At 40.6% G+C, this 16,932-nt stretch overlaps 1 protein-coding gene across 1 annotated transcript in view; it reads left to right on the top strand.

Annotated features, from left to right (window-relative positions):
* The first annotated feature begins 8,375 nt into the window (after positions 1-8,375).
* The window catches only part of cpt1a2b (carnitine palmitoyltransferase 1A2b), a 33,298-nt gene continuing 24,741 nt past the window's right edge, over positions 8,376-16,932 (top strand). Inside the window, exons 1-7 of the mRNA XM_086084023.1 lie at positions 8,376-8,539; positions 13,241-13,383; positions 14,051-14,190; positions 15,280-15,457; positions 15,915-16,016; positions 16,122-16,259; positions 16,739-16,826. Coding sequence (XP_085940149.1) covers positions 13,243-13,383; positions 14,051-14,190; positions 15,280-15,457; positions 15,915-16,016; positions 16,122-16,259; positions 16,739-16,826 — 787 coding nt within the window. The 5' untranslated portion in view covers positions 8,376-8,539; positions 13,241-13,242. The remainder of the gene's footprint in view (positions 8,540-13,240; positions 13,384-14,050; positions 14,191-15,279; positions 15,458-15,914; positions 16,017-16,121; positions 16,260-16,738; positions 16,827-16,932) is intronic.

Here is a 16,932-nt window from a genome sequence, read left to right as displayed (position 1 = left end):
CACAAACTATATAAATCACCTAACCACTCTGATTCTATCCTATAACATGCCAGTGGTGGCAAATGGCCTATACAGATATATACATAGGACTGAGTTTATATTATTCGTATGCATAAATTAGTTCTGGTTTCCTGGAATGTTTGTGGCGCTCGCTCACAGGCAAAAAGAATAAAAACTTTAGACCATCTCTTAAAATTAAAAGCAGATATTTGCCTCCTACAAGAAACCCACCTACAAAAATCTGAAGAAAAATTACTTATTGATAAAAATTTTAGCGAAGCGTACTCTGCCCCTTATAACAGTAGACAAAGGGGAGTCTGTATACTCATACATAAGAATTTACTCTTTACTCTAAATAATACAATAACAGACCCAGAGGGCCGATACATTATTATTCAGGTGACTATATTTAATAAAATATATACATTCGGTAATTTATATGCCCCTAATAATGATGATCCGGCCTTTTTCCATGAATTTTTCTCTAAGCTGTTTGAATTAGCAGCGAACTCTACTATTATTATTGGAGGAGACTTTAACACAACCTTAAATCCATTAATAGATCGTTCTAATAAAACAACATGTATAAGGCGATCACAATCTACAAAAGTAATAGGGGAATATATGGATGACTTTGGCCTCGTCGACAGCTGGAGACTTAAAAACCCAAATAAGAAGGAATTTACCTTCTTTTCCGCTGTGCACCGGTCCTTTTCAAGAATTGATTTTTTTCTTACAAATAATTCTATTGCTGATAAAACCGTTACAAAAATACATCCTATTATTATTAGTGACCATGCTCCAGTCTCCCTTTCCCTACAAGTTGATTATACCTTTAAACCACCACCTACATGGCGTTTTAACATCTCACTACTAAACGACGCAGAATTTGACAAAATTATAAGAAAAGAATGGGCAGACTTTTTGGAAATAAATGACTCTCCAGACCTATCTCCAGCTCTTCTCTGGGAAGCTGGGAAAGCAGTAATTAGAGGTAAAATTATATCATATTCATCTTGTAAAAAGAAACAGGATCAAAAATTAGAAAAAGACTTGGAAGAAGGCACTAGAAATGACTAAAGCCCAAGTGGAGCCCTGCGGGCTTTCTCCCCTATGGCATAACCCTGACTTTCAAATTAACAACCAATCGTTTTATTTGAATGTGTGGGAGCAGAAAGGAATTACACATCTCCACCATCTCTTCTCAGATAATATGTTTATATCATATACATCCTTGCTCCAAAAATACAAAATAAAAAACGGAAACTTTTTACATTATTTGCAAGTTAAAAGTATGATAAAGAAACAAATTCCAACACTCCAGGGTACGCTCCAACCGCCTGTTTTAGCTAAAGATATTACCAAGCTTTCTCCGACAACAACAAAAAAACTCTCAAAAATATATAAGTTACTTTCATATACTGATAAAACATCTTTACCCATCTCGAAATGGGAAACAGACTTGTCTATAGCTCCGGAATCTGTCTTTTGGATTCAAGTTTGTGAAAACGTTTTTAAAATGACAAAACACACAAATTTACAACTTATCCAATATAAAATTATTCACAGAACATACATTACTCAATATATGATGAAGAAAATGGGACTCTCAGACTCCGACATTTGTCGCCAGTGTTTACAAAACACTACAGACACTTATTTTCATGCTTTATGGTTATGTACTCCGGTTATGTGTTTCTGGACTAAAGTCTTAGAAAAACTTTCCGCTGTCTTGGACTGTAGGATACCGTTCTCTCCAAACTTGTGTTTGCTAGGTGACTTAACAACAACTGACTTACCACATAAACAATTTCAATCTATACTTGTAGCCCTTACTATCGCAAAAAAAACAATTCTTGTTAACTGGAAAAATAAACAAACTTTGAATATCGACCAATGGTCTAACCTCCTCATAAATCATATTTTAATGGAAAAAATATCTGCCTCAAATAAAAACCAAATGTCAAAATTTAAAGAAACATGGTCTACGTATATAGAATTTTTTAACCTAAACTTGGATCTTAATTCTGCCTGTTAGCGAGAGCCACAGCAGCGTTATAACTTGCATTGATGTTTCTGTATTTGGCAATTTGTAACTAATGGTTGTGTTTCTATAGTCAGGAACCCGGCTGCTGCCAGCGGGATCGAGCGGATTCGCCTCCGATGGGCACCTGGGGTTGACATTCGGATTCACGGCGTGCCAGTGGGTTAATTCTGTGGGTGCTGTCCCCCCTGGCTAGGCGTGGGCGGGTCTGCCCCTCTGTTGGCTGCTGGGTGGCGGCTGCGTCTTGGCCGTTCCCTGGGTCTCTTGGGGGGTGCTGCGTTGCGGGGCTTTCCCTGGTGTCGGGGGCGGCGCCGTTCCGGCGTGGTCCGTCGCTCTGGGCCCGGCGACGCGGTTCGGGGCCTGTGGGCCGCCGGGGTGCCCGGTGGTTCCCTCTCCCCTCCCCCTTCCTCCCCCTTGCTGCCTCTCCCTCCTCGCCTCTCCCCGCCCGTCCTCCGCCTCCCTGTCCCTTCTCCCTCGTCACCCTTCTTCCTCCTCTCCCCCTCTCTCTGCGGCCCTGCCGCTGCCCCCTGCCCTTCTTGTCGTCTCCTTCCCCCCTCCCTTCCCCCTCCCCGGTACGCCTTCCTTCCCCTCCCCTGGGCCGGGGGCTCCATCCATGGCCCGGGTCTCGGTGTTACGGGGGCCGGCGGGGGTGGCTGGGGTTTGATGTCGTGCCCGCCCCGCTCCAGTGGGCGTCTTGGCACCTCGGGCGGGACCCAGTATCCGGGGGGCGAGCCCTATCGCCACGCCGGACGGGTCCCATATGCCCGCCGGGGTCCCGGTGGGGTGGGTGGGGGCTTGGTGGGCCGGTGCGCCTCCTGCCCCCGCCCGGTTGGGGAGGGCCCCGCTGGTCGCTCCTCTTAACTCACTACACTAGGTTTGCACAATACACTTTTATAGACATATAGGGCACATAACACACTTTGGGGGGTGGGGTAGGGTGGAAACACCGTCTTCACCCTACAACTCCCCTCCAATTTTAATACACCACACAACTTGGGGGGGGGGGGGGCTTGTGGGGGTGCCATCGGTTGGGGGCCGCAGTATAGAGCAGTGCTGCGGTCCCCTGTCCGTGTCCATCTCCCCCTTCTGCCCCCGGTGTTCCGTCCCTCCACACGGCGGGGGGTGGGGTGGGCGCGGCTGCCCTCTCCGCTCCGCTGTCCGGCCCCGCTTTGGCGCCGGTGCCTGGGTGCGGGTGGTCCCCGGGGGCTGGGGGTCGGGGGTTGGGGGGCTGCCGGTTGGTTGGGGTGGGGTCGGGGGGGGGCGGCTTTGTTGGGGGGGGGGGGGGGTGGGGGTTGCGGGGTGCTGGGGGTGGGGGGGTGTCTGGGGGATTGGGGACCTGGGGGCGGCTGGGGCTGGGTTGGGGTGGGTGGCGGGGGTGGATGGGGGGCGGGGGGTCGTGGGGGGTGCCTGGCGGGCCTGCAGTGCCCCGTTCTGCTGCGTTGGGTCGGGGGCGCGGGCCGTGTTGGGGCGGGGGGCGCTCCTGCTCCTGGGTTTGCTCTTCGGCCGGTGGCCCTGGCGGGGCCCGGGGGTCGTCCTTTGGCGCTGCCGCGGCCTGGGGGGCCCTGAGGTGTTGCGCTTGCTCTGTTCCGGCAGGGGTCGACGGCTCCCCTCTTTGGTGGAGATTTTCATGCATGCCAGATCCACCACACCAGCATCTACCGAAACTCAGACACAATCTGTTTCCTCCTCAGGTCATTGAATCGGTGGAGGCTGGTGTCTGTGGATCTCACGCGGCTTCGTCTGTCCTTCCTTCCTTCCTTTTCTCGGTCTCTCCTTCGGTCTCTTGAGGCCTCCCTGATTTTATGTTTTTTGGATTTGTTGGGGTCTGGATGTTTCTTGGGTTGGGGAGGAGTTCTGGTGGGTGGTGCCTGGTCGGTGCTGGATTTCACCTTCCTTGGTTTTCTTTGGTCCCCTCGGGTCTCCTGACGGCGGTGTTCGGTTTAGGTGAACGGTATAAGATTTTTTCTAATAGGTTTTTTTGGTGAGCTAACAAATACACGCACACACGCACGCACGCACATACACATACTCACCCACATACACAAAATAAATAAAAAATAAAATAAAAAATAAAATAAATAAATAAATAAATTAAAAAAAATAAAGAGCAATGATGATGACATTTCCGAATGAACAATACTGAGCTCTTAAAAACGAAGAAAAAAAAAGAAATAAGAAAAAAAAAATGTAAATGCTTTTTTTCAAATTGCTTTTTTTTATTTAAGAAAAAGGTTATATAACCTCAAAAAGCCACATCAAACATGCCGACATGAGTTCCCGTTCCCAGAATGCAAAAGGACGCAGAAAATCAGAGTGTTAATTCGTCACATATAGTTGTGTGGACTATCAAATTGTTGATTGGTACAAGTGTTCGTCGTCCCAATAGTCTTTGTTGATCAAAACATTGATGTGTTCTCTTGTTGATCAGTTTGGTCCAGTAGCATTGGATAGCTAAGGATAAATGGCAGCCGGCAACCAGCCTCACCCTTCAGTCGGTTCCTTCCTTGTCTCTAATTCTGTTCATCGCTGCGTTCCGACGAGCAATCATCTCCAGGTTGTTCAGCTTTGTAGACAAGTTCATTGCCATTCTGTTTGTGGCAATGCTGGATGCAGCTAGGTCGTTCTTCACCTGTGACATGTCGTCACAGGCTTTGGACAAATCGGCTTGCCACAGTAGCCACATTTCCACCGCCTTTTTTTGCCCATCCTGCATTTTTCTGAGGATTCGATGCAGCCAGAGGGCTCCGATCCCTAGCAGAAGCATCCCAGCCACCAGCGTGATGAACAGGTAGATGTCCTCGGCGTCTTCAACTTTGAGTGAGGCTAGACACAGCGGCCGCTATCTTCCCTAGCTATCTTCTGCAAATCCAGACATGAAAGTTCCACCCGGACATGAGCGTTGTCCAGGTCCAGTTCTCATTGTTGAGAAGATCTTGTCCAGAGCACTTAAAGACCAGTTTACTAGTTCCATGTTGTTTTTTAGGTTAGAATCAGTACTTATTTCAGTAATCAGGTGGGAGAGACTGGCTTTTCAAAGACGCAACAGCTCCCAAGTGACTAACAGTCCTTGAAAGATAACGATTCAGCTGTATGTGTGTTTAGGAACGCCAAGCCTTGTTTACAGTTCAGGTTTTTCACCCAGATTGGGACCTTATGTGCAAATGTCATCATATCAGAATTTGTGGATTTTGATCAGTGTATCTTTTGAATATAAGTTGTTATACTTATTTCTAAGCCAGCCAATGTCCCTGTGTTGGTTACTCCAAAGTCTAAGTTACTCCATTGTTGAACACCAGTACAAGATATTGAAAATTATTTTAGTGTTGTTCTGATATGACTTTGTACGAATACATGTTTCCCTCTCAAATCATATTTGGATTCCCTGGCCTGGAAGCGAATTTGCAAGTTATAAGGGAGGCAGGTTTTTTTACGCTTTATACATTGTCTGCACAGTCCTAAAGTTTATTAAAGCATATCATTTCAATAATTTAGATTTAATAAATAAGTTGTGTGTATATGCATTGTATGGAGCGTTGTGTATGATTCTTACTGCTTTTTTCTGGAGTACCATTAAGGGATGTAGGCGGCTTATATAGGTATACCCCTAAATTTCAGCACAATAGGTCAAGTAAGGCAGGATCAGCGCACAATAAATAATTTGAAGGGCCCTCTGATTTAACATATTTTGGGCTCTAAATAGAATAGATATACTTCTAGCTAGTTTTGTTGTTGTTGACTTACATGAGTATTCCATGTTAACAAGTCATCGATTATTATTCCCAGTACCTTGTGTTCTCTAACACTCTAGAGATTCACATTGCTGACTTGAATGTTTATAGTTTCTTTATGTCCTTTTTTACCAAATAACATTTTGTCTTGTTAAGATTTAGTGACAGTTTGTTTGCATCAAACCATTGTTGCAGCTTGAGTTTTGCGAATCACTGTGTGTAATGTTCAGTGTTTAAAAAAGTAATTAGTTATGGTTACTCATTACTTGCTTAAAAAAAGTAACTGAGATAGTAATTGAATTACTTCATAATAAAAGTAACTTGTTACCAGGCAAAATAACTATTTTCACTACTTTAAAAACAAAGTTTTATATCAAACAATTTGGTTTAAAATATATATTTATATATTATTATTATTATATTTTTATACAAGGAATTCAAATGACGTCCAGGCTATATAGGGTTTTTGATTTATTTGTGTTACTATTTATGACACACAAATGCCTCACTCCATAATATCACACATCATACAATAATAATAATAATAATTCATTAAATTTGGAGTGGTGATGTATGTTCTACCACTGCCAGTTACTACAGAAATCAGAATAATACAAATAAAACAAATACTGGATAGATGGTGATTTGTGGCACATTTGTCATCTATAGGTAATTTGTAGACAGTCCTAGCCAGTCCCTCCAGGATTTTCCGGGCATTTTTTATGATTGTTGCGGGCTAAATTAATCAATAATAGATCAAAGAAATTGCCAATTCTATTAAAATATACAGTGCTTAATGCTATCATGGCCAAAATCACAGCCATAACTACTACTCTATTTACTCCTCAGAATCATCAGCTTCCACTTGATCTCTCTGAAAACTTTTGTACACTTTCAAATATGAGAGTATGGTGATATATCTTCAGTTTATAATTCTACACATATAAAGACGTGTTTAATGATTGATTTACGTCAGAAAAATGCCCAACTCTAGGCTTCACATGCATCATTCACATACAAATGTCACCCCATCGCCTCAATGAGTGTGAGCATATTTCTTCCAACACTTTTCACATGTTTAGCATTCGTGAAATAAGAGAAATATTATTGTTGGCGCTATTTATTACTCTAGGCGAGCATGCTGCTATGACTTACCGGCTCTTTATCGCTGTTATGGTGCTTGTGGAGTCGCAATATGGCTCTTGGTGAAACATGATTGTCAACAAATCGCTTTTCGGCAAATGTCGACTTATTTTTCATTAATGTCACTCTTGTCAAAAATGTCAAACCAGTTCTCGGCGAGGACGTGGACTCTGCTAAAATGTGCTAAACCTTTAGGTCCAGAAGGAAGAAGGACGACACGTCCGTCACGTCGTGACACGCTTCTTGCGGCACCTCCAAAATAAAAGTCACTCTACATTTCAGCTGTTAAGTCACTTTTATTGTGACGAAGTCCGACAACAACAGTGTCTCTGACTATGCGCACATGACATTTTCAGAGCTAGTCACCGCACAATGTCTTGTAAGCTTACTTCGAGCCTTGAATCTAATAAATAAACGCAATAACGCAACGCATTTCTCATACAATAACGATAACGGCGTTTCAAATATGGGGAGAATAATTAGTTAGATATTTCTCATACAATAACGATAACGGTGTTTCAAATATGGGGAGAATAATTAGTTATATTAGTCCGTTTATGAAGAAAAAAACGGAGTTACCTAACGTAGGTAGTTTAAACAGTTATTCCCAACACTGGTAATGTTTTACAAAAAGTGTGAAACCTGACTTTGTGCTTATTGTTGTGCAACTCTCAACAGGTATTTTTCTCCATGAGTTTATAGTAAAGGTGTGAAAATTTGCCATTTTTTTACACACTAAAATGGCAAAGGTCTCAAAAAATAAAGTTGTGTTGAGCTGAGTAACCACAAGAGCAAAAAATAAAGTAAAATAGCCAAAGCATCTAAAACCTAAACGCAACAGTAAAAAAACAAACAAACACACACGCACACACACCCACACCCACACACACACACACACACACACACACAAAGATGCAAAATTGCAAATCTAAAAAAATTAAAAATAAAAGACAAGATGAACCATGAGATGAATAAAAATTAGTGGATTTTGCTGCTTTATTTATACTCCGCAACCACAATATTAATCAGAATATTTTGTTTAGACTAGTGGGTGGCATAGAACATACCATTTATCTACTAAAACTATACAATAATAATAATAATAATAATAATATATAAAAATTAGTTGTTGCCCCTTTAATTTGTGTGGTATTTTTTGTTTTGTTTTTTATTGTTGTGTTTTGCACTCCAGGGCCATTTGAAAAGAGTTTAATTCTAATTAAAAAAAAAAAACTCAAAAGGGTGTTTGAAAGAGGCAATCAATGAAGAGTGTTTTTTTTTGTATTATACAATATAACAGTAGCCTAGTGTGAACTACTTTTTGTGTCTAACTTTATTATCATCATCATTTAACTGTAAACACCATTCCTTTTTTTAATGACTGGAATTTGACGTAAATATTGAAGCGATAGAGGCCGGACGAAATAGCACGGAGGCGGAGCTTGACCCCCTTGTGTTGTTAGCAAGCTAGCTAGGCTAGCTAATTTGCGCCGAGACTGGCTGAGAGCCGAGACGCTGGAGAGCCAAGCTTCACTTCCAGAGCCGGCGAGGAGGGAGGGGCACCAACGCACGCTTCTCTTTCAGTCACCGTAGAACCGAACAAGCAGCTTCCAATAATTTCCAGGTACATCCCATCTCGCATTGTATTCCATATCCTTGTGCCTCGTGTATTGCGATACGTTTCCTTACTTGTGAAGTTGGGCTTTATTTCAAGCGTTCGTACGCCCATTACTCGTTGTGCTTGGCGCGGGTGGAGGATGGTGATGGTGCTGAATCTGAATGGAGCTCTGTGTGCTGCTTGCTACATGACTTCTCCGAAAGGAGCTGAAACGCCACATGTTGGCGAACACTGGCTCGATGTAGTGTTTGTTTATGGTTTGTATTCAGCACCGCTGGACGCAGATGGTGTAGGGATGGAGAGGCATGCCAACAGTGTAACTCAACCGGTTTTTGAGAGTAATTAGCCAAATGAAAACAAGTTTCGCCGGCGGTTGTCATGGTTGCGTCATTTAAAGACACTTAATAAAAGGAAAACGCATTAGCTGAAATTATTATGACGAATTCTTGCAATAAGTGACACGCGGTAGAAGACAGATTGTTCTCTGTTTGATGCTATGGCGTCACGGTGTTAACCGGTTCACAATAGTCGTTTGCTTTTGCCGCCCAACCAATTCGGTCTTCAACAACCAACATTGATGTGGAATGGAAACAATCTATTATGAGAGCTGACTGCAGGGTTTATTTTCACAGAGGCTTAAAAACATCTTGAAAATATTTGATTCAGTACATACTGTTCAATTATCATGCCCCAGGGGTGTCACTAGGTTTCATGGAAAGGGGGGGGCTTAGCTCGGTCCTCAAGGGCTGGAGTCCTGCAGGTTTGGGATGTTTTCCTTCTCCAACACAGCTGATATACTATCAGCTCTGCATAAGCCTGATAACGATCCTGTTGATTAGAATCAGCTTGTGTTGAAAGAGGGATAATCGAAAACCTGTAGGACTTAGGCCCTCGAGGACCGATTTTGCCCGCCCCTGATTTAGGAGATGCACAGATGGACAGGAATACCATACTGTGTAAAAGTTAGTCATCATTAGACTTGAAGTGTTATTTCCGTCAGTATTTTAATATGGCACACAAACACATGAAGCATGTTTATCAAATTAACCAAAAATATATAAAAATGTACACATTGCCGACAGTGTACGAAAAACTATGCAAAAAAAGGTAACTGTGTTGTCATAAAGTGAGTCTAATGACATGAATTTGGCTCAAAGCATAGTAACTGTTTGCTCCCAAATACTTCTGAATCACGTTATATTTTGGTGCATATGTGACTAGAAGGAAGATATTACTCAATGACTTCTAAATTAAATATGAAAGTAATATTAAAGTGTGAATATTTTTTATTTCAGGTTAAAAACTGCTTTTCACCATGCCTATGATTGAGATCTTTCAAGTTTTTAACCCCAAATTATTTTTCTTATATTGTAAGTTTTATTTACTAATTTAAGTAATCTCTAAAATGTAAACGTTTATTTCCATACTTTGCAGTGTGTCTTTAGTTATTTTGAGGTTTTTTTTTGCTTTAAAATATTGTACTTTTAATTATGTAAAGCAGACCCGAGTTTCCTTGTGTATGACATGTGCTATAGCTTCCTGCCTTAAATTTGTTTTAAATATCTCCACTTTCTGTTCATTACTCTCAAGTTAAATTAAATGATGACAGATTTCATATTCATAATATTAAATCCATATAAGTTTTATATGGTTGTTAGACTCTCGCTGTCTACACTCACGTCTCCAGTAGGTATCGCTCCACACTTGCTCTCTCTACTCATCGTGCTGTTTCCATTCAACATGGTTGGAGGATTAGTATTGTCAATTATATTATTATCACCATCCACTCCTTAAAATATCAACTTTAAATTAGGGGTGTGAATTGCCTAGTACCTTTCAATTCGTATCACGATTCATAGGTTTCGATTCAATACCGATTAATCCCGATACAAATCTATAAATTGATTTCTACTCAAATTTAGAAAATACTAATCAGTAAACTTGTACATGTACACTGTAAGATTTGTATGAAAATGTATTTATTTATCTGAAAATGTAGGCTTATAACCGAGCCACTGCATTTAACAAACAGGTTGCAGTCTATTTCATGTTTGAACAGCACTGAAATAAAATATTAAGGCTTAATGTCCCATTAATATAACATTCTTCCATGCTTAATGTGTGAATCCTAACCCTAAGTAAGACGTTTTGTTGAATATTCCCAGAAAAAATTGATGTATAAAAAGCGATTCGGCCGCATATCGAATCGATTTGAGAATTGCGCGCTGTAATATTGCGATATATTGCCGAATTTTTTTTTCTAACACCCCTACTTTAAATATAACTTGAAAGGACAATGACAAAATAAGAAAGTGAAATAAGATTCTTTTTTTTATGTCAGACATAATAAAAATGTTTCTTTGAAAATAAGTACAGTATTAGCTATACTTAGCAGAATGACGAATCAACCTGCCTTTGTTATATACAATAACTCTCTATAACAGTTACCACAAAAAACTGGAGATCTTTTGAATCCCCTTGATAGATTAACTCAACACTAAATCAACTTATTTTTGCTGAAAAACTGGATAGACTGGTGTCTACAAATGCGGTCTACTCAGCTGGTCATTATTTTTGACATTTTAGTGCACGTTTGTCGAAAGCTTGAATTTGGGTAAAAAAACGTGTGTTTGGTGCCATCTTAAAGTTAAATATTGATATAAACACAATTTGGCTGTTTGTCCTCTCATTACACGAGAAGTTACGGACTACGCCACTTGTTCCGCATGAGGTAGTCACCCCCGCCACCCACCGGCTCAGTCTCGTACACGCCTCCTTAAACAGTTTCTTTGCGAGTTGCTGCCTTCAATCACAGCCAGACCACGCCCAACCCTCTCCACATTCGCAACCCAACAACCTCCAGTCAACACCCAACTTTGAGGGCCAATTTCAAATCTTAGTGAGGGGTGGAGCAAGAGTCTGACTTCCTGTTGAGTTACAGGCATTTCAGTGTTTCCCACAGATTTAAAATCTACTTGGGTGGGTGGACTCTGGTGCGGGAGTTCTCAGTCCTGTAACTTGCGTCTCCTCTAACTTCATGATCTACAAGTGGGTGGCGGCGAAATAATATGCGGTATATCTGGTCGCGACACGTTTTTTGTTTTGTTTAATATGCATATATTTTGATAAAATTTTCTTGAAAACCTCTTGGGTGGTGGCCAGTTTACTTGGGTGGCCCGCCCAAGTATTAACATGGTGTGGGAAACACTGCATTTAAACTTTAAATATCAGGAACAAAGCACTGAAAGGGACTCATTGAGCCCTTTTCAGCAATAAGAAGTGAACATTTTGTCTAAAATTGATTTGGTAACTTCATTATTTTTCATGTACAATCAAAATCTTTAAAAATTACATTTTACCACTTGTTGTTGATTGACATCACATGTGCTCAGGGCTCAGGTAACGACCACTCATGACTCAATTTGCAACTGTCACATGATCAAACCCAGAAAAGAGGTGGGCCGTGATTGGTCGTTACCTGAGCTCAACCCATCGTAATGTCATTACTTGAGGGGGTTTTGACCTACATCATCTTGGCTCTGAATCCAATCTTGTCATGCGTTGACATTTTGACTTCTGGTGACCTGCTTGGCTGGATTCCACATTGTTTGCACTTTCCTCCACAATGCTAGTTTGGTGCTTCTAATATGTGGAATAAACCTGTTTGGGGTTTTTTTACTTGAAGTTGAGAAGTATTGTATAATCTGATGATTGATAACGATGAAACAAACGTATGAAAAATGTATATCTCTTATAGTGAACAAATTATTACCATGGTTGCATTAGCAGGATTTAGCAAAAATATGAACTAGCAACACGTTTTGTTTTGAATGTGAAAAAATATAAAATGGCAACCCTGTGCACTTCTTTGACATTAGAAATTGTAACCGGCAGCAATCAAAATTAATTTTCATGCATGCGTGACCCCATTAAGTGGAAGTGTTTCCAGTCACGCATGTCTTTTAGTTTATCTGGTCCAATCTATTGTTAGATGTGTGTTCAATATTAAAAGAAAAGAAAAGAAAAGCCATAAGACAACCAAGATACATGCTCAGATACATACTTGCTGGATTGGACTGAATGAATGTTTTGTATGACTTTAGGACTTTGTGTTTGTTGTACTTAAGATATTCCTCTAAAAATGACTACAATTGTAGCTGATAAACGATGAATATGGAAATCTGTCACAATCAAGAATATTGGTGCCATACCATATAATCTTGCTACAGCTTAGCCTTTAGTTATTTAACTTCTTACTATGTTGAGCCAGCAGCACATTCCTAGGGCTAATTGCACAAAAGTACTCTATTACATAATTCATGACCACAGGAAGACACTGATGGCTGAATCTTATATTCAGCGTGCAGACATGGCGCGTGGTGCTATGATTAATACGCTATACTAAAAAACCAACAGTATCTTGATCTGAACTGCAATTTTATGCAATTAATATAGGCTTAAGGATAGTTTGATAAATAAATAGTTTGAGTTTGATAAATATAACATATTATATTTTATATTAGATGAGGGTGCAAATATTTGCAGCTTGGTGCTTGAAAGAGGCTTGGGCAAACAGAATAAAAAACTGAATGTAAGCACGGAGTGAGCTAAGTTAAGTTAATTTTAAATATAAAAATGTGTTTGTCACTATTTCAAATATGTATGTGCATGTTAAATGAATGAATATTTTGCTGTGTGGGTCAATAGCCATGGCAGAGGCTCACCAGGCCGTGGCATTCCAGTTCACCATAACACCGGAGGGCATCGATCTGCAACTCTCTTATCAGGCCCTGAATCAGATCTACCTGTCTGGAGTACGATCATGGAAAAAGCGTTTCAGCCGCATAAGAGTGAGTAAGAGAAAGCTTGTCATGTGTCTGGTTAAATTATGTTGATCTCATTTACTGTACTTTGTCATATTTCGATGAAGCTCCCTCTAAGTTAATATTGTTATCTTGGTAACCTTAAGTTCATGCACGAGAGCCTTGTAGGCCAAGGTTTTGATCGAATAATGTTAGGGTAACATAATGAGTATTCACTGACATGCATGTCCCAACAGGTGACAACTGTTTACATTTGGTTATGCAAGTATGTGGCTGAAGAGTTTGAAATCCTGTTTATCTAAGAGACTCATGCTTGCTAATATATTTGCTGTCTTTCATTCGACCATATTGCATGCAAGATGAGCTTTCAGTAATAAAATAATCATTTTTCAGTACTTGTAAGTATAGAGGTGTTTCTATTCTTTCTAATTATTTTTATTTTTATATCCATGTAAAATGTGCATACATTTAGGGACAGCTCCCAGAATGATGCAGTACCCTTAGAGTCTAAAATTAAAGTAATAATTAGTGTTTAACACAAATAGAGTTGATTAAAATGGCAAATTTTTTATAAAAGGAAAATTATTTGGTCATGTTGACCTAATATGTGTTTGGAGATATGTGTATTAGCAATGTGGTTCTACCTTTGAATTTGCCATAGGAATGAGCGTCACTTTTTGTTTGTTTACTTCAGAACCGGGTGATCAAGGGAATGTATCCAGCCAGCCCTTCATCCTGGCTGTTTGTCGTCATTGCCATCCTGGCCACCATGTACATGCGTTCTGATCCTAGCATGGGGCTCATTGCCAAGATACAGCAACACCTTCCCCTCAGGTAGATGCACACAAGAATGAAAAGCATCTGAAAGGGTTTGTCTTTGCTTTTTTAAAGTATTTTTTTTCCCCCACTGAGCAACTTGTTTTTCAAAATTCAAATAATCTAAGTCTACATGTAAAATGAGAAAGTAATAATGACGTGTATAACTTGACCAAATTGAGGTCATGTTACAGTTGTTTGTGTCAGTATGACAGTGTTACACACCGATGTTGTCATATCTCGCATCCAGCCAGGTATGTAAAGAATGGACGTGGCACATTTGAGTCACAAGTGAGCAATGTGGGTGTGTTCCAGCACATGAACTCTGACCGACATCCCAAACAGCCTCTGACTGACTGCCACTCAATGTTACTGACTCACTGTTTTCATTATGGATACGCACACACACACATACACACGCGCACTTGCCCCATTCCATTTTGATATCCATTAGGAAATTACTTCAGCACCTAGACATTACAAATATCATCGTCACGTCAGAGTCCACGGACCTTGTTTAAATCTGCAGTCGTGTCGATAATCTCTATGAAGTTATTTTAATTGTCACATCTGATGCAAGACAGAATGCTTAGGTTCACTAGATATATTTCAACATCTCTGCCACTAAGCAACGTTTAATAAACTTTGTTCTATGTGATATGAAGATGCTGGCAAACACAATTACATCATAATCTTTTCCATCTTTGCAGGGTTTTAAAGTAGAACTTTTGTCCAAACAAGATGTGAGCTTGTCAATAGCCGACCCATTTCCTATGTTAACTTGCTTATATAATTACAAGTCATCAGCGTAACAGTGAAATGTAATCCCAAAAGACTGCATAATTGTTGCAAGGTGTAATGAAAAAAAGCAGTGGGCCAAGGATAGAGCCTTGTGGGACCCCATTTTTAACCGGGCACAAGGAAGGATAAGCTAAATAAAACTGATGGATGGATGATTTGAACAAAAATGTTCAACATTGTTTTCCTCTACTGGGAGGGAAATGAAAAAGTTTAACTATTTGTGCCGTTGCAGGTCTGATTAATACGAGTGACTAAATAAAAAAATACTTTCCTTCTGTTTTCTCTCTTTCTTGCCTTTCCATCCAGCCTCCATGTGTCTCTCAGCGCTCAGGGTCAGACGATGCTTTCCGCTCTGGTCTTCAGCACGCTGCTGTGGCTCTCCCTTATCCTCGCTCTCAGGTTCTGCCTCAAGCTGCTTCTCTCCTACCACCAGTGGATGTTTGAGCAGCATGGTCGAGTTTCCAATACCACCAAGATCTGGGTGGTAAGCCATGCTCCTACTTGGTATTGCGGTGACCCGATGGTATCTGTGCAGGGCTTATTTAGTTGTCTGTGCAGTGTTCCCGCGCTATTAGAGAAAATCCGCGTATCACTTATGGCGACGTAAGACTACACAGATGTATCCCGATTTTGACCCGACAGACATGTCACGGACAAACAAGTAATACTTTTATTGCTTCTAATGGCCAGATCATAACGGCAGAAAATAGGTGAGTTTTTCAGGCAATAACAGAGGAAGTCAACGATCGTAACTCAGAAGGTGGTGCACTGTATAGTTTTAATGCTGCTGCTTTGATGTGTGTTTGGATCCCTTTAACAAATCAATCTAAACCATATATACAAAAAAGTGACTTATTGTCCTGGGCTAAAATGTTGATGTTTTAATTATTGTTCTTGATACTGTTCCAAATGTGTCACTTTCTTTCTTTTTCTTTTTTTAGACTCTATTGAGGCTGTTATCTAGCAGGAAGCCTCTACTTTACAGCTATCAAACGTCGCTGCCACATTTGCCTGTTCCGGCCATAAAGGACACACTGAGCAGGGTGTGTAATACAGTACAAGCACTTACACATCTTCATTCACAGTCTTCATATTGGTTTGCATGCTACAACAGTATGCATTGTGTTAACGCTCTATTTCGGTTTCAGTACTTGGAGTCAGCACGCCCTCTGTTGGCGGATGCTGAATTCAAACGGATGACAAAACTGGCCTTTGACTTTGAGTGCAACCTGGGAAATCGACTCCAACGTTACTTAAAACTTAAAGCTCTCTGGGCTACTAACTATGTGAGTAATTAGCCATTCACTCACAAAAACATTTTAAAATGTGCTCACACTTGCTCCTGTTGATTTGGATTTGCCATTAAATCATTCATAACGCTTCATAGGCATTTGAAAATTATTACCATTATTCAAGTAGTATATTTCATTTAACTGAAAAGGGGCTTGACGATATACCACAATTTGTCATCTGCCACACCTCTTTTCACATTCTGTAGCCAACTGAAAAATACTGCTTTTTTTAATAGTATGGAAGCTGTGATGTCAACATGTGTAAAGTAGAGCATTTGTATGTCAATGTATGGATGGCAATCTCTTGACTGTAATGTGTTGAAGTTGAGAAGAGACGGCCATTCATTTCATTGAGTGAGGAAGCGTGATTAAAAAAAAAAAGAAAGAAGAAGATTGGTGGTTATGTTACTGTACTTCATCTACAGTACAGGAAAAACTCCAGCTCAAACTTTTGTCGGCTGTTTGCTTTCCAGGTGAGCGACTGGTGGGAGGAATACATTTACCTCCGAAGCAGAGGTCCCATAATGGTCAACAGTAACTACTATGGAATGGTAACCAGCTGCATTTTTTTTGTTAGAAAACCAGGGGGAGCCAATTCTTTCTAAATGTGCAATATTTGTGTGCAGCGCTTCCTTGTTCATTTTTCTTGTGTACTGTCTGAAAAAAC

This window comes from Leptonotus elevatus, chromosome 1, assembly GCF_054856555.1.
Source record: "Leptonotus elevatus isolate MCC_2025b chromosome 1, RoL_Lele_1.0, whole genome shotgun sequence".
NCBI lineage: Eukaryota > Metazoa > Chordata > Actinopteri > Syngnathiformes > Syngnathidae > Leptonotus > Leptonotus elevatus.
This window is presented reverse-complemented; position numbering and strand designations above follow the sequence as displayed.